The 21,928-nt window shown below is 44.7% G+C and overlaps 1 protein-coding gene across 1 annotated transcript in view; it reads left to right on the top strand.

The window, feature by feature from the left end:
* Adtrp (androgen dependent TFPI regulating protein) overlaps window positions 1–21,928 on the top strand; it is a 64,423-nt gene that overhangs the window by 30,580 nt on the left and 11,915 nt on the right. Inside the window, exon 4 of the mRNA XM_027410416.2 lies at window positions 16,062–16,177. Coding sequence (XP_027266217.1) covers window positions 16,062–16,177 — 116 coding nt within the window. The remainder of the gene's footprint in view (window positions 1–16,061; window positions 16,178–21,928) is intronic.

Raw genomic sequence — 21,928 nt, 5'->3', positions numbered from 1 at the left:
AAGAAACTGAAAGAGAGCACGCAGTCCCATCCCAGTATCGCTCTATATCACCCTGACCACGCCCTCACAAGCGTGGTCAGGCACACCTGTAGCCAGCCCCTAAGTAGGCGTGGCTACAGCTTCCCCTACAGGGCTGCATATCAGGTATCCCCTTATATCAGATATTTGCATTATGATTGATAACAGTAGCAAAATTAGTTATGAAGCAGCAGCAAAATAATTTTATATTTCGGGGTCACCACAACATGAGGAACCGCATTAAAGGGTCACAGCATTAGGAAGCTTGAGAACCACTGCTTTAGACAAAGAACTTGAGTATCCAAATATTTTGGTAGTCAAAGGGATCCTGTAACCAGGCCCTTGTGGACACTGAGAGACCAGCAAACTGTCAGATTTGGTGATGGATTCAGCAGCAAAGATGGAGTAATGTCTTCAAGGTCCTGAGAAGGAAAAGGTAAGGGGAAAAAAATTGATTTAAGACAATGTGGTACTGAGAGGGTTGAGTCTCCTGTCTTGCCTTGCCCTCCCTCTAAGAATGTAGTGGGCAGACCATAGAGGGGACTCTAAGTCTTTTAGCTGCAGGAGGGTACAACCAAGAGAGCCCATTGGTATCATAGCCCTTGTTCTGTCAGCAGGCTTTGGGTGCCAATCAAAAGAGATGGCAAGTGTCATAGCTTTGTGCTCTCAGTGACCTTCAAGGTGCCAACAGAGACTGTTGGCAAGAGTTACAGTTAGAGAGATCCAACCCAGAGCAGATCTGCCGGAAGCAGGTGAGCCAAAGAAGTGACAGGAGTTTTGTAGGCCTTCCATCTGTGACAGATCTTCAAGGCTGAAGACAGTTGCAGGAATAAATTCCCTTCCACAACCAGAGCTTGGAGCCTTGAAGTCAGTCTTCCTTCTCTATAGAGCCTCTGGAAGTCAAGACTCCAGGATCCTGGCCCTCAGACAAAGCCAGGATTCAGCGGAGGACTGGACTCCACCGGGAAGTGGGGTCTAAACTCTTCCCATCCTCCTCTCATGTCTATATCAATGAGACTGCCTCTCTAAGACTCCTGGGTCAAGCTCTATAGAACCATGTGGATTCTGATTAGATGACTAGGATTGCATGCAAATAAGGTGAAAAAAATAGGACCAATAAAGGAAGAGTTGTCTAACCTGAAAGAAAAGAAGAGGGAGGAGGAGAGCAACACCCAGTCAGGTCTGGGTCTAGTCTTGTGTTCCTGCTGTGGTCAGGTAGTAGGTACATGGCTTTGAAAAGCAGTTTTTGTAGGTTTAGGGTTAAGTCTGTGACTCTCGGATCAACTTTGCACCTAGGGTACCTGATGCATTCCTTCCTGGGAGCTAAGGTTCCCATGTTAGGGAAGCAGGCTGTATCCTGCCCTCTCCCCCCCTTTACACTGGGGATCTCCCTGTCTGGCTTTAGTTCTTTACCCCAGGCTGCCACTTCTCTGACAGCTTGGATCACAGGTGTCTCTTTACCCCCAGGGCTTGAGCCTGTGAGCCCATTTTGGGACCCCCGCTAAAATGGCACATGATGGTAACCTTAGAACTTGGAAGGCTGAGTCAGGAGGATTGTTGAGTCCTTGTCTCAAAAGTAAAAGAACACAAAACTAGCAAACAAACAAGGCCCTGAAAATGTGTTCAGTCAGTGAGAGTATCTTTTAAAAACAGGAGTGCAGTACTAACACAGATTTTAGTATTCACACACCCTCACCAAAGGGTGACCTAATGAAAAGAGAATGAGCTCTCAGAAGGAAGATTTCAGAAAGCTCCAGAGGCTGCTGAGAAGAATGTACCAGCATTTAGATGGACCATTCTGGTAAATCTCTTTGATCTGTGTGATCTGACTCTGATGTTCCTTTGTTGATGTTTTGTCTAGATGCTTTTAGTACTGGTGAGTGAGGCCTTGATGCGACTCACTGTTCTTGGATGATGCCAGTCTGTGCTTTTACATCAAGTAGAGTTTGTTGGGTGAAATTAGTTGCATCCCTGTTCCACTTAGGTGTGCTTTGGATCAGAAAGCCTCTTGATGGTTGTCCCTATCATCAGTACGAAGTGACTCTGTTCATATTTTCTCATTTTGCTGTGAAATCTATTTTGTCTGATGCTTATACTTTGTCTGCTTGCTTTCTGTGGTTGCATTTTCTTGAGAGTGCATTTTTCCAGCCTCCTCTGACCACGAGGTTATGTTTGTCTTAAAATGAAGGCTGTTTCTTGTAGGCAACAAACAGAGGTACCTGCTTTTAAAACCAGACTGCTAGTCTGTGTCTTTTGATGGGAGAATTGAGACCATTACATTCAGAGTTATTATTGAAACCCATGCATTCATTCCTGTCATTTGTTCGTTTTGTAATATTTGGGGCTTTCCTGAATTTCGCTCTGTGTTTACTGTTCTGGGACAGAGTTTTGCTTCCCTGTGACCTCATGGGTGTTCATTTCTCTTCACTGAGTAGGGTTCGTTCAAGTGTCTTTACTTCAATACTGCCTAAATGGCCACTAGTCTCTTTTCCTTTGAGTTGACATGTCCAGAACTGGACATTTTATTTTCATTTCCAAGCCTAGTCTGGACTTTTCCAACTTGGGAATTGGAGCCATGTTTTCCTAATTGCTTAAGATAAAAGCCAGAATTGGAATTGTGGTTTTAAGGCTCTTTGGAGCTATATTGTGAGACTCTGTCTCATAGAAAAAAATAAGCTGGGTATAGAGACTCATACCGGTAACCCCAGCACTCAGGAGACTGAAGCAGGAGGGTTTCTGTCTATTTAAGATAAGTCTTGCTATGTAGTGAGTCCCAGACAATCCAGGGATATAGACTAGCATTCTATCTGGAAAATGGATGCAGTTTGATGTCATCATGTTTTGTAAAATAAGTGACTCAGAAAGACAGGTGTTGCATACTTTCTTTCGTTGGTGGATCCTAGATTTTGTAGATAAAAACTATGTACATATATGACATGAAAGCCGAAGAGGAGACTTGGGAAAGGAAGATGACCCATTGTGAGAGAGGAGAGGAAACACAGAGGGTGGTGGGGAGGAATATGGTCAAATCATATGACATATTTAAAAGAAGTTGTCTTTATGAAATCCAGAACTATGCTTGGTGAATATAAACCAATAAAAAATACCAAACAAACCAAAAAGCCAGTATTGACCTTGCTGACTTCTTAGATATCTTATCTATTCCACCAAGTAGGTAGCATTTGTGGCCACTTTCTAGACCCCACCACTGATGAGCTGGGGGCTACAACCACTTCCTACATAATTCATACCAGAGATCTAAACTAGTCATAACTGTTGCCATTCTCAACAGTATCCATGTGACAGCCAAAGGGATTGGAAAATACCACTTTAGTCCTCCTCCACTCTTTCAGTCCTCCTCCACTCTCCCAGTCCTCCCCCATGGCTTCTTAGTTCATTTAATCTATGGTCATCAGACTCACCACTGCCAGCTCAGATGAGACCTCTCTCTTCTTGGTGTACTGGGATTTATTAATTTATATTTATTTATTTGTTTATTTACGTTTACTTATTATGTATACAGTGTTCTGTCTGCATGTATGCCTGCACACCAGAAGAGGGTGCCAGATCTCATTAGGGATGGTTGTTAGCCACCATGTGGTTGCTGGGAATTGAAATCGGGACCTCTGGAAAAGCAGCCAGTGCTCTTAATCTCTGAGCCATCTCTCCATCCCCTTGTTTATTTATGTTTATTTAAGGTCTTACTTATAGTCCTGGCTGGCCTCAAAAACACAAGAAATCTGGCTGCCTCTGCCCCTGAGTGTTGGGATTAAAGGTGTGTGCCATCAATGCCTGGTGAGTTTTAGGTGTTCTCTCCATTTCTCTTTTCCTATAAATCTTGAAGTCTTTCCTTCACCAGGACCGTTTCCCATGCAATCCTTCTTACCTGGAATCTCCCCCATTGGCTCTCAAATGGCTCCCTTTATGTTTCAAAACATTATTAAACCTGACCTCTGAATGGCTGCCCATGACTCTGTCTACACTGCACCTGTGTTCCCATGCATAGTTTCTCAGTCTTCCTTCACAGCACTCAGTATGTTGGTATTGTGTTTTCTTGATTACAGAAAATTTTGCTTATCAGTAAATTCTGCAAGAGTAGAGATGTTTGTCTTTTATCTCAAGTGCCATACAGATGATGTAGTACATAACAGACAATGGAGGTTATTACAGGAAAGGATAAAGGTGTCACTGCTTAGCCTCATTATAATCTTGACTGACCCCAAGATTCTTCCTCTTTGGGGGCACAGTAGGGTTTGATAAGATCAATTGGCACTGGAGACAGAAGAGAAGTTTCACTGTGCAGGCAGTTGGCACTTTTGAAATTTGGGGGGGGGGCGTTGTTCTTTTGTACATAAAGTTGAAATGAAATTCTACCAAGTTCCCTAGTACCTAGAAATACCTATGGAAATTTTGGTTCTACCTGAGTGAAGCTGGTTCATGTTTAAGACAAGAACAGTACCATGGTTACAGCATCCATTTTGTTGAATAGCGCCTATTCTGGTTTGGGTCATGGCTCAAAGGTAGACCTTGTCGTGGGGACATTTTTGCTGATCTCCACTTTCCTTGGTCATCATCATTGCCAGGTGTGCATTGGGCAACAACATCCAAGCAGCCAAGGAGAGTTCAAACAGCCACTGAAGCAGGGAAGAATTGTGGCTGAGGATGAAAGAGGAGAAATAGATGCACAGTCATGGAAGTCACTAGATTAATGAGATGTGGTCAAAAGAAAGGGAAGAGACATGGTTGAAATAGAAACATCCTTTCTTTATGAACAAACACTCGTCAAAGGCCCATTTCCCTCTCTTGGGCAATGTCTCGGTGGGCACTGATGCTGAGAGGTGTAGTCCATACACAAGTAAGGTTTCCTACAGATGGGTGACTCAGAGAGTCATTTTGAACCCTTAAAATATGGAGCTTCACAAGGAAGAAGCAATTCTTTAGTGACCTCCATAGAACCAAACATTTCAACTGCTAATCAAAGACTTTTTATTTTAAGAACAGACTTTTAAGAAAAGCCTCAAAAGAGTTCAGCCTTTCCTTACTTCCCTTACAAGGAACAGATGCTACCAGCAAGAATTCAGATTTGAAAGCTAAACCACATCAACAGGCAGAGGACTGCAGGGGAGTTTTTGTTGTATTGTGTTGCCTGCATTTGGAAACCAAAAAGTGCAGAATCATTTCAGAGGGGTATTCCAGGCACTTTACCAAGTGTGTTTTAGGCGTATCATCTCCAGACACATATTCAGGCTCCTAAAAGCCACATTTTACTGTTCTTTGTTGAGAAGATGTTTCATGACCTTTAGAGCCCTTTTGATTTTGTTTTCTCTGAGAAAACCAGGAGAAGGAAGCAAATCAACTTTCTCGGTAATGGGAAGCTAGTTTCAATAACCCAGGCATGCTTTCTCAGGAGTGTGGAGGGTTCTGAAAGTGACCTTGTCACCAACTTAACCTGCACATGGATCCCCAGATTTTATATTCACAAGTGAGATTTCAGTGAGTCTCCAGGTTTGTGAGACAGCTGGAAATGGCAATGTGGTAGTGTCTCCAGGCTAACCTTCCAAGTCTCTCCAGGGCCTGTGTCTAAGAACACCATAAACAGGAGGCTGATAGCCAGTGGTCTCCTGGGTGAGGAGTGCAGGACTCACTGTGGAAGGATGATGAGTGTGGGAATGCAGTGAGGAGCTCACAATAGTCTTCTTGCCTCTGCACTTAGTCAATATGGTGCTGTGTCTTTGCATGTGTGTACATACACATTTGAGTGTGTACATGCAAATGTGTACATGTGTGTGTGAAGACGAGAGGGCTTCTTCCTCAATCACTCTATGCATTATTTTTTCAGACAAGGTCTGGACTGAACCTAGAGCTTTCTCATTTTTAAGACTGACTGGCTGGGAAGTCTCAAGGATCGTCCTGTCTCCACCCAGCCCTGGGACCATGGGCATATGCTCCTGTACCCTACATTTTACATGGATGCTGGGGAACAAAACCAAGGTTCTAATGCTTGTATGACAAGAAATTCACCAATTGAGATATCTCCTTAGCCCCTGGTGCTATGTTGTAATATCTCTCCTCAAGTTTGGACACATGGCCACCTCATTACTGAAATCGCCAAGTTTTTTCTTTATACGATCTCCAAACTGACCATTTCTGTCCATCTCCTTTGCAAAACAGTCTTTAGACCATCATTTTAGCCAGGGACCCTCAACTCCATCTGCCCTTCAACTCTATCATCTGACAGCGCCCCCAGACTCCATCTGACCCCCAGTTCTGTCATCTGTCCCCCAACTCCGTCTGACTCTCAAATCCATCGCGCTCAACTTACTGATTCTCTCGACTTTGCTCTCCAGAGGTTGTATAGCAATGTCTGGAGGCAACTTTGATTGTCACACATGAGTAGGGCCTGTGCTACTGACATCTGATGTATGCAAACCAAGGATGGCACTTGACATCCTGTGATACACAGGGGAACCCTCAACACAAGGGTGATCTTTTCTAAAATGTCAGCAGTGTGGGGCTTGAGAAGTGTTGACTTCACTGTGGCTGTGCCACAGTGGTTCTTCCAGACACTGATTCATCTCTTCTTTCTCTATCGTGTCCTCTCTACCTAGACTTTAAAAGAGTTTTTTTTTTTTTAAATGCTCTTATAACTCCCAGTTCTTTGTCCTTATGTAAATATGTCTTGAGTGCTCAATATCAGATTGGATAGCTTCAGCTTGATATCCTATGCACAGCCATTTTTGTTTTGAGTTTTTTTTTTCAAAGAGAAAGGAGTTTACAGTTTTAAAAGTAGTTTCAGATAAGTAGGTATCTAAAATAACCATTTTAAAACAACAGCACACCACTTGGTAACCATTATGAACTGATCAGACCTGACTAGGAGTCCAAAACTATTGAAAAAAGATCCCCAAGTTTTTAAGACAGAAAGATTTTGACCTAGTGAGCCTCACATGAGAAGCATAGTTCTTTGAATTAAGCAAAGGTGTGTTTATCTGTTGTGGTCCCTCAGTGCTCAACCCCATGCTACCTACCACTATCTAATGTTTTCAGATCCTCTGCTACGTGATAGTTTAAAAGTAGTCTGGCCCTTGGGTGACAGAGTAGGTTTGAAATAAATCCAAGTTTAAAATCATTAATGTTATTTTTCAGTTGCTTAAAATGTGTCTTTTGGGATATTACATGGATATGGTAAGGATATTTCTCAACCCTCACTTTCAGCCACCTATAAGAACTCAACAGAAATACACACAGAGACACTAAACCTAAATCAACTGATTTGTATGCATTTAGGAAAATCACCAATGAGCAACAGCCATTTGTGCAGGATCAGAACAGGATGATGGGTCAGCATGAAGAAAAGATGGAGAAAGAAAGGGAAGTGATTCCCTCATGGGATCTGCCTTGAGGAGGGCTCAGAACTGTGTCCCAGAACTTGAGCTCACGGGGTGCTTTCATGAATCACTGTTGTCTCCCAAGGAAAGCAGCTGTCTTCTCGTCCTGAGTTCCTTGCTGAGGTGGTAATAGGATACTGGAGAGGAGATGACATTGCCTGGGGAGACACAGTGCCTACAAAGCAAGCCAAACCCCAATGCTTCCTAAAGCCTCTTTGTGTTGAGAACAATCTCTCATCAACCTTGAGCAGCCATCTAGAGAGTTCCCCATCTGTCTGTCTCCATATACATCTGTGTGCCTGGTGAAGACAGACGAGAGGTCATACAGGAATGTAGGAGGAGGGCTGATGAAGAAAAGGGGGATAGAGAAGCTATTCAACAAAGCTACAGGAGAGAGGATTCCACATGTCCCAACCTCAGGATGGAGGAGGTCCAGGAAGTCCTGGGACAGACAAAGGGCTGTATATGCTGCCTTTGAGTCTAACCAGTTTCCTGCAGGGATGTTGGCTCTAAATGCCAGTACCACTGGTTGAGCCTGGAGTGCAGTCTTCATGGTGTGGGCACCTGTTGATTGTTCCCTGGAGTCTCACTTGCTCATAGGCTTCCTTGCAGTATCCAAGACATAATTTTAAGACCTAGCATGGCCTCTCCAGCCATGATGATGTTGCCACTATCTAGTTACGAGGCTGAGTATGTCATTCTTCCCTCATACATGCACCCTGATATATGGAAGCCATGTCTGTGGATGAATGACACTCTGGGTTCTTGGCCTCACTCATTAATGTCACCAATATTAAGTGGCCTAAGCCTTGGGTTGCTGATTCAGTGTGAGGAAGATGCTCTGGGCTTGTAGGATACTGTGATGGGAATGAACACAGAGGGTTCCAAGCAGGCCATGAAAAATATCAACTGGAATGCTTGGATCCCCCAGGAAGCCACCAAGCCCCCAATAATGGGAAGGAGGTGAAGGGGGTGAGGAAATGGAGGGACAAATGGATGATGGATCAGTGCTAAAAGATGGCACAGAGATCTTCAGGTGGGGAAGCAGAGTGACCAGAAGGGGATGGAGAGGAACTTGGGCATGGAGGTGACCAAGCCACATTAAGGACCTACTTTCCTCTATAACAAGATGATCAGTCAAATATTTATCCGACTGGAGGTGAGCATAGAAAAAAGTAAATTAGATCTTTGCCCCCAAAGCATTTGTAATCTCATTGCGAATAGGAGTGGAAAAACAGAGCTGCAGCACCACAAACAAGCACACTGAATAGTGCTGAGGAAGGGCATTTCAGGAAGGGCGGGCCAGGGAAGGGGTGTGCTTTGCAGAAGAGAAAGAGGGAGACTGGTATGCTTGGGAAGACTTATTTGCAATACCAGGGCAGCTGTATTACCACAGCCATTAAAAACCTCCTCCAAGTTTTTGCTTCTGAGTCACCACCTCGTCGGTATCTCTTGCACCCCGGGATTTGTACAAAGAGGCTGACATCCAGAGTGAAGTTAAAATGAAAACATTCATGAGGAAATGGCACTTCCGGTCTGCTGAGACCACAGCGTGCTGCACAATGATATGCAAGGCAGGGTCTCTCAACTCCTGCTTTGTTACATTGCCTTCCAAGGGTATCAGTTCATAGATTCTAGAACTCTGAACTATTTGCTATGGGGACACTGTTTAAATCGATAGATCACTTATGGTCCCCTAAATGGAGTGCACTGGTAACAATTTCTTTTCAGTTTTCTCACAAGAGGAAAACCTTTATTGTCACCAAAAGGAACCTAAAGCAGGCCATGCCAGTCCCCTCTTTGTCATGTCAGCTATCTGGAGACTTGCTGTGGAGAACTGTTAGTCTTGGCAGTAGAGCAGTAAGCTTTCTGGCTGCTTTATTGTGTCTGTTCTCTTGAGTTCTATTTTTTCTGATGTCTTCCAATGCTAATGAGTGGACTGGAGATGAAAGGTATCTCAAAGGTACATAGGGCTAGTTAAGAGAGAAAAAATGGAGAACTAATTTAAAACAAAGTAAAGAGTCATAGGAAAAGACAAACAGAAGTAAAAATCGACGGAGAGCCTGATTTGAGTCTTGAAGACAGCCTGCCGACACGCCTTGGAGAACAAGGATGGGATTTGAGAAGAGGGACAGAAAGGGAGAACCACAGGAAGCAGTCATATGAGACTGGATTTAGAAGGTTGGCCAGATTACAGTGTAGCTAAATATGCTCCTGATAGGCGTACACCTTACTTTTTAAAAATATTTATTTATTTATTTATTTATTTATTTATTTATTTATTTATTTATTTTGTATACATCGTTCCTCCTGCATGTATCCCTATAGGCACAAGATCTCATTATGGATGGTTGTGAGCCACCATATGGGTGCTGGGAATTGAACTCAGGACCCCTGGAAGAACAGCCAGTGCTCTTAACCTCTGAGCCATCTCTCCAGCCCCCCACACCTTACTTTTTATGTTGCTATGACAAAACAGCATGACCAAAAACAGCTTAGCTGAGAAAAAGATTTGATTCAGTTTTGCTTACAGTTCCAGATGGATTCTAGTCCATTGTGGCAGGAAGGCGTGACAGGAGGAGCAGGGGGTTGGCCTGACAGCCAGGAAGCAGGGAGCTCACATCCCTAACCACACTGAAAGCAAGGAGAACAGAGTGAGAGTTGGGGGGCAGGGAGGTAAGCAGGATGTAAGGAGGTGAGGGAAGGCTGTAAAACCTCAAGTCTGTGCTCAGTGGCATACTTCCTCCAGCAAGGCTCTTCTTCCCAAATGTCCTGTAACCTTCCCTACACAGCACCACTAACTGGGGACCAAGTCTTCAAATACATGAGTCTATGGGGGAACATTTCTTATTCAAACCGCCACATGGGGGAAAAGTCAGCAAGTTGAAGCTTGAGATTTAAAAGCTAAGCAGCTGTAGGGAATACAGAGTTTGGACATAAGGTCTAAAGAAGCAAGTCAGAGGTTACGAGAATGAGTGTTGCGGACAGCAGAGGAAGGCACGGGCAGGGGCAGAATACGCTGATAAGACAGTAGGTATTCCAGGGTCTCAGATGTCTGCTTTAGCAGACCCTAAGTAGATCGACTCCAAATCCTCACTACTTTTCCAGGTTGAGCTTTTCTAAAATGAACTAGTTTCTCCAGGTAGGAGAATGATGCTTGGGTTAACTACAGGTTACCCCAAAGGATGCTAGTCTGTATGTGAAAGATGGCTTATAAAGCTTTCAGAAAGTTTGAGATGTTGTCGTTCAGGTACGCATTCAAAAACACATCCATAAGAAATACTAGTGCACTTCCTTCTTTGCCCCGTAGGGCCATTTATTTCCAGATCAGTGAAGGCTTTTCAACCCCCTCAGTGTCTTATTATGAAATTTTTCCAGCATAACGATGAAGGGATTCCACAGTAACCGTTGGTTCTGCCCTTGCTGGTTCACTGTTTTGCGTTTAGCATAAATCTGTCCATCTCTCCATGCATTAGTTCAGTGATCCAGGTGCATTTCAGAGTAAAATGGGAAAACTGTGAAGATCCTTCCTCATAAATGAGACAATTGGTTTTTAACTTCTTTTGCATGTGGGCACCCTGTGTCAGCCTACTTAGGTGGATCTCAGAGATAAACCCCGAGCTTGTAGTTCTGTCTGTGGGTGGTTTGTGTCCCTCCATCCTCCACCCCTTGCCCAAGGCAATTTCACATGGACTCTGTAATTACAGTGGAGTCCTGCCAGTGAGTTCCTAGAAAGTAAAAGAGAATTTTGTTTTGTAAGTACAGTCCCCTTTTAAAACTGTAACAGTTCGGCTAGAGAAAGGGTCTTGATGACAGTAGAGGCACAAGAGTTAAAAGCCAAGATTCCCTAGAGGTAAAAACTGAATGACCTGTGTGTACACTTCTGATTTACTCTATTAGATTTACTTCAAGCAAAGCTGCACCTTTTTGACAATGGAAGGGAGTCTACACAGAGATGGCTTCAGTTTGGGACTATAAAACACTCCCAGCTGCTTGTCCACTGTTGTCCTGTGGGGACGTGAGGCAGAGTCAGCCAGGGAAGTTGGGGAAGAAGAGGGTCAAAGCTATTAGCTGGGGAACAAACTATGATGTTAACAAACAGCTGTCACTGAATGGAAATGGACATGGGCATAATTGCGAACCACATGACAAGCCTGGGAGTAACAATACTTCAAGAAGGTTTGCTTGGCCCCCATTCTTCCACCTCTTGCATTTCCATTTAAATTTTGATTGATGTTTCTGACATGTTCATCCCCAAGGAGCTTTTGTGTAGGTTCCTTTTGTTTTGGTGTGTCTGGTTTATCAGGAGATCCATCTTTTTTTTTTCGCTTTTTTAAAGATTTTTATTTATTTATTATGTATCCAACATTCTCTTCTATGTGTATCTGTACACCAGAAGAGGGCACCAGATCTCATAACGGATGGCTATAAGCCACCATGTGGTTGCTGGGAATTGAACTCAGGACCTCTGGAAGAGCAGCCGGTGCTCTTAACCTCTGAGCCATCTCTCCAGCCCCCAGGAGATCCATCTTTATGCGTCCCGGAGTGAGGTCTTGTAGCACACTAAAGTTCATTTTAAAAACATTCACTCATTAGCACCATGAAGATATTATATCAGTCACTTTTCTCATTGCTATAACCAAATACCTGACAAGAGCCACCTAGGAAGGAAGGGTTCATTTTGGCTCACAGTGGAGGGACAGTCCATTGACCATTGAGCCTATTGTGACTCAGAGCTTGAGTCACGAGTCACGTTGTGTTCAGTCAGGATAGAGAGTAACACTGTGAGTGCCAAGCTCCATTTCGTTTTTATTCAGTGTAAGACTTTTTGGTCCATGGAATGGTGCCTCCCACATTTGGGGTAGGTCTTCCCCCTCAACTAACCTAATGCAGAAGCTCACTCACTGACACGGTGCATGTGTGGGAAAAGTCAACACCAGGAGTTGATTCTTAGATACAAGCGCTGTCTTGACCGAGGAGATGAGGGCACCGAGGTGTCTCTGAAACAGCAGTGCACCATCAGCTGGGGTAAGAAAGGAGAAACTGCCCGATGGCTGCTCTTCAAGCACAAAAGGTGGCTTGTCAGTTTTGATCAAGTGACCTCAACACAAGACAGATTCCAGCAAGGAAGTGAAATAGAGGAAAGAAGCAAAGATCACACATTTTAGAGTTACCATCTGATTTTTAATAGTCTCCCTAGTATTTTTTTCCTTAGAGCTAACTAAATGCTCTCCCCCAACCCCCATCCCGCCTCTAGAGTCTTAGGTGACTAGCTATCCTGCAGTATTTGGGACTTCTGACTGTGAGCAGGCAAAAGCCGAAATAGTGGAAGGCAGATCCCATACTGCAAACCAAAACCAAAACAAAACCCAAGATGCCTCCGGGCTCCACTGGTTACTTAAGTGCTGGAGGATTGCTTCTTGAGAGTCAGGCAGAGAAGGTATCCATTGTAGGTTTAGTTCTTTTGGAATCAGGGCCATCCTAACAGCTGTTTTTCTGCAAGTAGGAGGGGAATTGGGAATGCAAGCGCAAGCCATCATCATTTTTCCAATTGCACTCCAAGTGCAATTATTGACTAATACCTAATTTTAATATTTCCCATGTGATGGTGATGGAAGTTGGCATTATAGAAAGAATGGCGGAGAAGAAGGGATAACCAGGATGGACAAAAGGGACAGCAGCACTCTCCCCACAGCCAGAAAGACACGTTGAAAGGAGAATCCACCCAAATGACAACTTCATGGACTAAGAGAGATAGATAGCTGCACCCCACCCACTGTGTTTACATATGCCATTGTTTCAGCCTGTGATGTTTTGTTTACTTCAGAAGGAAATATTTTACCCCCTCTGAGATAATTAATTTTTGTCAGCTTCACGGTTTATAAGGGAAACTGAGAAACTGTTAATTGAAATACAGAATGAGTCACTGTTTTCGGTAATTTTTGGCAGCGTTCTAATTTGTGTCAATCCCAGCCTAATTATTAGATTTTGTTGGAGACAGAAAGCATATTTGATTTTTTCTCTTATTGAACTCCCCCCCCTTTTTTCCCTTTGAAATATGTGCTCTCTGGCAAAGGTTATGTAATTTATGTCAGTGTGAGGTGAAACACAGATACATCTGAGACACCAAGAGGTTTATTGCATCATGCTTGGCTCTGCTCAGTAGCTCAGTATTTACAAACCCTGTAGATTCAGTCTTCCTGCCTTGCTCCTGCCTACTCCAAGCCCCTGTAAGAAAATGTGATACTTTAAAGACCTTTTCACTGGTGAGAAGCCGTTGTCTATGGACCATCACTAATGGTATCACGGAAGTGAATTTCCCAGAAGCCATCAGGGAGAGTTCATTTGGAAATCCAATTGAATGTCACTAGCAAAGGGCAGGCACCTAGTAGAGGTGGCCCGTCATGCATCCTTAGTTGTTGGTTGTAAAAGCATTAATCACCATGAACTCATTTACTCCTAATGCAAACACACTGCATTATTCCACAGGAATTCCCTTCCCAATGATCATTAGTGCAGACAACAGGGAGCTTCTGGTTGTGGGTGAGGTTAATAAAATCTGTCAGCTCAATGGCCAGCATAATGGACCTGTTAATGACTCCTAATAGAAACTGGGTCCTCCTTCCCACTGCTGCAGCGCAAAGACAGGAAAAGAGAGGCAGGTGTCTGTGCAGGGCAGACAGCTCTGTCCCTTAGCTCCCGTCGTGGCTTCTAGATAGAGATAGCACTGAGATCAGTCACTGAGTATGATCAGGAATCAGAGTCTGCTGTGTCTGGGAGCTTTGGTACCTGTGGTGGGCAGGGGAGGGAGTCCCCAGGATGACCCAAGATGGCTCCGCTCCCATCTGCTAGAATGCACGCTGTAGCTGTTTGCAAAGCACAGGCCAGAAGCATCCATGCTATGAATACCCCAGACCCTTCTCCACCCATAACAAGGATGGAATTCACAATAATGATAACGACAGCCATCATGGTGGGTGGTCACCAGATGCTACCAAGGACCTAGGACTAAGTTATTCTCATGAACTTACTGAAAGTGCTCACGTATCATCCACATTTGTGAGCAGGAAAGTCCAAGCCCAGAGGAAGGTATGCCCACAAACACCATGCTTCTTCATTTGAGGAATACACAAAAGCAGCAAACAGCAGTCCAACTTATGAAAAGGTATAGGGAATGAGAGAATCTGGAACTTTCTCCATGGTACCTCCATCTAGCCAGTCAGCACGTGCAGGACCAGGTTCAAGCAAAGTGCAAAAAAGTGATGCTATCCTCCATGCCTTGTGGCTAAAGCACAGGATCCCAGGCCCTTAGGATGCTCAGCTGTTCAGTGTCACCCACTTGTGACCCTGGCTGGGACACCAACCAATGATGCCCTCACCTCGGTCCTTAACATTTGCTCCTTATTACCCCAGTCTTACTTGTCACAAAACTGGTCTCCTGAAGCTCATCTTGATCTCCTCATTGGGCCCTAGCTGCAAGGGACAAAAGAAGCTCCCGACTCTTAGGGACTCCTCCTGAGCACAAGTCTTATGGGACTGACAGAGAGGCATGCCCTGAGCCAGAGACCTGAGCTCCAGCTCCATAGGCCAGGTAGGAGCACACAGACCCTCCCAAGCCCTGAGGACTCCATGATGGGTGCTGACAGCCACCCAGACTCAGCTTCAGGAGGCTTTGCATGCAAGGGGCTGCAAAGAACGGTGTAAACCAGGGTGCAAAGTGACAGAGGGCTCTGTAATGTCTTCAGTGATGAAGGGAGCATTGTGTATAGACCCCCAGGGACTGAACCAAGATCAGCTTCCAAAACTCAGAAGGGATCAGCCCTGGCAGTTTTTACCAACAACCTCGCCCCTAAAGGTGCACTTCCTTGACTGTGTTTTGTAAATGGAGTTTTAAGTATCTGAAAGATACGACAAAGCAGAAGGTTATAAAGGGGGAAAAATAGGGGGAAGAAGATGGGCTTAGGGCGTTTCAGAAGGAGCCTTAGGCACACTCCACAGCACCTACCATCCCCAGCAGGAGTGAACTCAGGGCTGACTGCAGTGGGGGAACATAGAGAATTCGGGAGGTGTTTTTCTGCCCCACCCCCCATGCTTATGGATACACAACATTAGTACGAGACTACATGGCACCGTTTATAAGAGCAGAGAACCAAGAGAAAATAGCAAGAGGGAAAATTCACAGAGAGCACCACAGAAGATTGCATTTGTTGTCAGGAGTCTAGAGGAGCTGCGCAAGCTCACAGAGGGAAAAGACGCAGTCCACTCACGGAGAGGAAGCCCGATGAGGCTTTTGGATTGAGAACAGCATGTAGAGTGCAAAAGACTCTAAGGGACACTGCCCTGTCCAAGTGGGAAAAGAAGGCATTTGTGGGTGAATACATAAGGGAAAGTGTGTGTGGGGGGTGGGGGGGGCAGCACGAAAGGCCAAAGAGGATGGTAGCACATGTCAAAGAGCCTTAGAACATGTTGGCCAACATAGCAGGTAACTGGAAGCCACAGAAGGGCCTTGGGCACCCAAGGAGAATGCCCTAACTCAAGTGTTGCAAAGGTCTGCCTGGAAGTGTACCGTGGACAGACTGGACAGGGACCAGGGGATTATGTGCACTGGCTGAAGCTGGAGAGTCCTACCTCAGTTTGTCTTACTCTCTTCTACAGCATACCTACATATTGCTCTTTGCACTGGTGGAAACCATTCTCAGACCACACCACTATCCATCGAAGAAGCTAGGACTCACCTTGCTGGGTGCTTGCAATCTTGCCTACATTACCAGGTAAGAACTGTGCAGAAAGTGGTGACTGAAACTTGCCACTGGGGACCCAAGTGACAATTCCATAAAAGTATACCATTAAATCAGTATTATTGTTGGTTTAGTTGGTGATCTAACTTATCTTTAAATTTCCAGAGGGAAAGGGTTCTTACTGTCTAATTTTAATTCTCATGAAAAGCTCATATTCAAAGGGGACACACACACACACACACACACACACACACACACAGCAAGCCACAACTTCCTTGTTCTCCCCTCAGGAAAAGCAATTATTGCCAAGCACACAATCATGCATTTCTAAGAATATATTGATTTCAGTTTCATTTGCAATTACAATATTTGAATGAATGAATGGTCCAAGGCATCCCTATGTACTCCATATAAAAAGGCATTTGACAGGTGGAGCCAAATGCTACTGCCTGCATCATCTTAGGCCTTAGGCATGAGCACCTAGAGGACACTTGCCAGAGACCTGAAGAACATGGGAAGTGAATCAAGTAACTGGCCTTGATTTGATCATTCAATCGCCTGATGAGCCTCACTCTTTGTAATGCTGCCCAATGGTCTGCCATCAATACATGCATGTGTCCTTCTGTCTGGAACTTGAGGATGCCCAGGTCCCTTCCACAGCTTCTTTTCTTTTCTTCTCTTTATTTGCTTATTTGTTTATTCTGAGACAACATCTTATGTCGCTCACGGTGGCCTCTGTGTGGCTGAGAATAACCCCATAATCTTGACTTTTGGTCTTCCTGTCTCTATTTTCTGTGTGATGGAATTACAGCAGTGCATCACTCACTATCTTAGTTAGGGTTTCTATTGCTGTGAAGAGATACCATGACCATGGCAGCACTTATAAGGAAAACATTTAATTAAGGCTGGCTTACAGGTTCTGAGATTTAGTTCATTATCATCATGGCAGGAAGCATGGCAGCACCCAGGCACACATGGTGCTGGAGAAGGAGCTGAGAGTTCTGCATCCGGGTTGTCAGGAAGCAGGAAGAGAGCGACATTGGGCCTGGCTTGAGCATCTGAACCCTCAAAACCCACCCCTAGTGACTTTCTTCAACAAGGCCATAACTACTCCAACAAAACCACATCTCCTAATAGTGCCACCCCTAGGAGCCTATGGTGGCCATTTTCATTCAAACCACCACAATTACCTTGCCCAACTTTATGGTGCTGGGACTGGACTGAGGGTGTCATGCATAGTTGGCGAACACTCTACCAATGAGCTATACCTCCAGCCCTACTTTCCACACTCTTCTCATATGACACCATTTCATGCCTGAAAGGGCCATACCATCCATGCACAGGCCCGGAATACTGAACACATGGCAGTCGGGATCATCCCCCAGTCTCTATATGGGAAGCCACTTAGTACAGTGCTCTGTTAGTCATGAGAGCAGAGCACAGGATGATATTTCAAAGGACATGAGGAGGCATGGTAGTTTGAATGTGATTAACCGCCATAAGCTGTCAGGGAATGGCACTTCTGGGAGGTGCTTTGTTGGAGGAAGTGTATTGCTGTGGAGGTGAGCTTTGAGGTCTTGTAGATGCTCACACCGTGCCCAGTATCATAGTTCACTTCTTGCAAGATGTAGAACTCTCAACTCTTTCTCCAGCACCATGTCTGTTGGCATGCCACCATATCCTGCCACAATGATAATGAGCTAAACCTCGGAAACCGTAAGCCACCCAATGAAATGTTTTCCTTCATAAGACTTGCTGTGGTCATGGTGTCTCTTCACGACAATAGAAACTCTGACCAAGACTGGAGATGACACCCCAGATCCCTTAGCATCGAATTTTCATGGAAGTTACCAGCTTGGTATCCAGAACACCACAACCTTTCTTTCCTTCCCATAATCTTATATCTCCCCACCCTTCCTCACCCCCCCCCCCAGAGGGCTAAGGGCTTTCTTGCGTTTCTCTTGAAGAAAGTTCTTGAATAATATCATTTCTCTGAGGATTAAGTGTTCTGTGCTTTTCTCCACATTTTGAGGTCTTTGAAGTTTAACAAAGGGACACCCTAAGAAAACAAAGCTCTAGCTGGGGACCACTTGTAGTTGACACCAGAATCATTGTGCTAAGAAGGATGCTGAAGCCATATTGTATGATTTAGATCCTGAGGACACAAAGTGATATAAGAAGCCTGTAGCTCTTGGAGACTGTCTGGGAACGAGAAGGAAGACACAGTAATGAAACTGGTGGTGAGGAGACCAGGGTGCTGCGGCCAATGGTCAGAGCTGGCTTCTAAAGGGAAGAATCATTTCAGCTGAGATCTAGAGAAAGAGTAAGAACTCAGAAGAAGCAGAAGAAAATAGTAGTCAGGCTGAAGGAATACCGCTATGAAACGCCAAAGAAGGCAAGCGCACAGCTGATTGGAGGACAGAAAAAGGTTAGGTCATGGATACATTTCACTGACCTGGCATTTACAAACAGAGTGCTTTCTTGGTTTAAAAGAGATTTAAACAGGGTCACAGAGTCTACTGGTAAGTACTGTGAGTTAAGTACAAAGGTAGGTAAGGAGGTCATGGCTGAAGTGTGGAAAGGGACCTGAGGAAGAAGAGAGGTAGAAACTCAGGAGCGTCAATGTCAGTCAAATGCTCACAAACCATAATTAATCCCAGAGCATGAATGGAGGGTGGTAACTTAGTTATAAGCGGCCTCTCAACACTAGGGTTCCAATGGCTTAGATGGCATGCTCAAGGTCATGAGGTCATAAGGCAGACGGGTCTAATGGGGGAAGGAACAAGTATAAGCATAAAGTCTTACAAAAGATTTGAAAGTGCTGAGACGAAAGTGAGCTTCATGCCCACCTACCCACCCAGCCTCCTGTATGGTAGGTTTTATACACACTGGGAGTTGAGCAGGCTCTTGGCAGAATGTACTCTGTGGATAAAGAACTAGGATTGTAGCGGGGCATTGGTGGCGCACGCCTTTAATCCCAGCACTCAAGAGGCAGAGGCAGGCGGATCTCTGTGAGTTCGAGGCCAGCCTGGTCTCCAGAGCGAGTGCCAGGGTAGGCTCCAAAGCTACACCGAGAAACCCTGTCTCGAAAAACAAAACAATAAAAAACAAAACAAAACAAAAGAACTAGTTTTGCAAACAAGAGACCCCCAGTTTAAGGTGGCTTTAGACCCAGCTTTGTACCACAATAAATGGAATACAAATATACCTGAGGGCATTTTGTTGTCATTGTCCCAGAGTAAACACTTCCATAGTTTAATCCAGTCCCCAGTCCGGAAGACATGAGACTCTTTGCTGCCTGCTAGCCCTGTCCCATTAAACAAAACGCACCTTCAGACCCTCATGAGCACATGTGGCCACACCAAGTTCCATGGTGGTAGACACCCATGGAGAAGTGCTATAGGTGAGCACTTAGGGTGTGACAATTGAGATGATCAAAAGGGGGGATAGCATAGCAAGACTGAGGTCCCTAACATGGGCAGGGCCACAGGGAGCATAACAAACAAACATGAGTCTGCAAAGAGCTGCTATCTGCACCAGAGACATCATTCTGATAAAAACCATAGTACAATGGCCTAAAAATAGCCGTGTGGATCCCCTGAGGACTGCCTCCCCTGAGCTGTTCACTTTCTGTTACTTTTCAGGCTGGGAAATTGGAGCTTTGGCCCTGCAGAGGGAAAACAAAGCCCTGCAGAGGAGTAATGACTAAAAACCTTTCATTTCCTTTGGAAAGCTTTAGTCACCTATAAATCTGGTGTCTTGCTTATGCCTCCCTGCTCGCTCAGGCCCAAAACACATCGCCTCACTCTTTCTGAGGCAGTGGTGATGGGTGGAGAAAGGAATGTTCCTGCTGCTGTCCTTATTCCTTTTTAAAAAGGGGATTTGAACACATATTTCCCCTAATACAGAGCTGCCCGTGCTAGGAAAGGCGAGGTCATATGAGGCCAGGCTTCAGCCTGCAGGGGACTGATACTTAATAAGTGGAAATGAGCCATGCATACAAACTACAGGAGCCTGGGCTGGAACGTGGTAAAATGTAATAAAAGCACAAGGAGCTGCAAGAACACAGAGAAGGGAGGAGGGGTAGGGAAGGCTGCATAGGGGATCTGAGACCCCAAAGACCACACAGGGTTAGGACTGCAACAAGCTGTTCCCCCTGCATGACAGTCAGCAAGAGGAGGGCCATAAATTCTTGTGAGTCAGCTGAATTTCTCCTTTATGTACAGTGCAGGATCCCAGACTAGTAAATGGTACCACTCTTAGGGCGGCCTCTCGACCTCAGGCAACCTAATCAAGATGCTCCCTCATAGCCACGCCCCAAAGGCTAACCAAATCAGAATAGTCCATCACATGTGTCCAGGGGCTTGTCTCCTGCATGACTCAAACAGTTCCTGTAAGGTTAGCAGTCAACATTAACTACCACACTCCTCAAGAATAACAATATTTAAGCCCATTCCTCACTTAGGCACACAACTATAAATTGTATTCCAAAACTATATTACAAGTTGCTAAGGGCCGAGCCAAGCTGAGTCCAGATCAGCTGGCCAAACTTAGAATCCTCTCCTTTTCCAACTATTGCATCATGGTGAAATCTTTCCAAGAGCCACTGTTTGCTATTTCTGAAATGCAACCTTCATCTAGAATCATCATAGTCAAACATGGTTTTATAGCGCTCACCTAAATTGTTCTAGTATTAATAAAAATTAGAGAGTCAGAAATTGAGTTTGAAAACCTGGTAAGTCCAGGGGGCAATGGAGGAACCATCAGGTGACGTAACTATCCTCACTCCCTTCCCATCCAAAAAGCCCCCGAAATCCCCTCAGCGCCTCCTCTCTTCCTGTCCCTCTCTATCCAAGTTCCTCAGTCCTCTAGCCTCTCTATGGCTAATTCCAATCAGCCAACTGCTGACTCCATCCTCGACTCAAGGTGGCTTTATTGGCACTGAGGAGTGACAGTGTGAACAATTCACCCACAACATAGTTTTTAAACTCAAATCTTAGCAAGGGTTAGAATCCCAGTCCCATTTTCCACAGTGATACTCAACCAGCTATCATGCTGATGTATGAAAATAACTATCAGAATATCACACAATGCATTCCTATTATCAGCATTTGTGTGTGGGGGCTCTGGGGAACAAATTAAAAACTAACTGCAATGCTTGTAACAGAAACTAGCAATAACAACAGCATACAGAAGGTCCCAGATTCCTTTGAAATGAAGAATTTACCAGAAATATTGTTGAAGGAGTGGAATAGGCTTATGAATTGATAATGAATAAAACAGGTTTATGAATTGATTGGCATGTAATGGGTGAATGCAAAGGACACGTTAAGAATATGTTTTAAGAATTTTCAGATAGTGGCCAGGAAAGACCGTGGTTTCACCAATAGAGATGAGGATGAATTGTGAAAGAAATAGTTAGGAATATATTTTTTTTTAATAGCCAGTTGAAAGTCCCATATTCAGGTTCTATTAAAATCTTATGCTTGGCTGGTTTGTGGTGGGGCACGCCTTTAGTCCCAGCACTCAGGAGGCAGAGGCAGGTGATCTCTTGAGTTCAAGACCAGCCTAGTCCACAAAGTGAGTTCCATGATGGAGAAGTCTGTCCAGAGAGACACTGTCTCAAACACCTCTCCCCACAAAAAAATCTAATGCTCATTCTATTTGTTTAGGATACATACACGGTGTTAAGAAAGTAACACACACACACACACACACACACACACACACACACACACGCACGCACGCACGCACGCACACACACACACACCACAGCAGTTTCTC

Source organism: Cricetulus griseus, chromosome 3 (genome assembly GCF_003668045.3).
Source record: "Cricetulus griseus strain 17A/GY chromosome 3, alternate assembly CriGri-PICRH-1.0, whole genome shotgun sequence".
NCBI classification, from domain to species: Eukaryota; Metazoa; Chordata; class Mammalia; order Rodentia; family Cricetidae; genus Cricetulus; species Cricetulus griseus.
The sequence above is the reverse complement of the archived record's forward strand: the minus strand, read 5'-3'. Positions and strand labels throughout refer to the sequence as shown.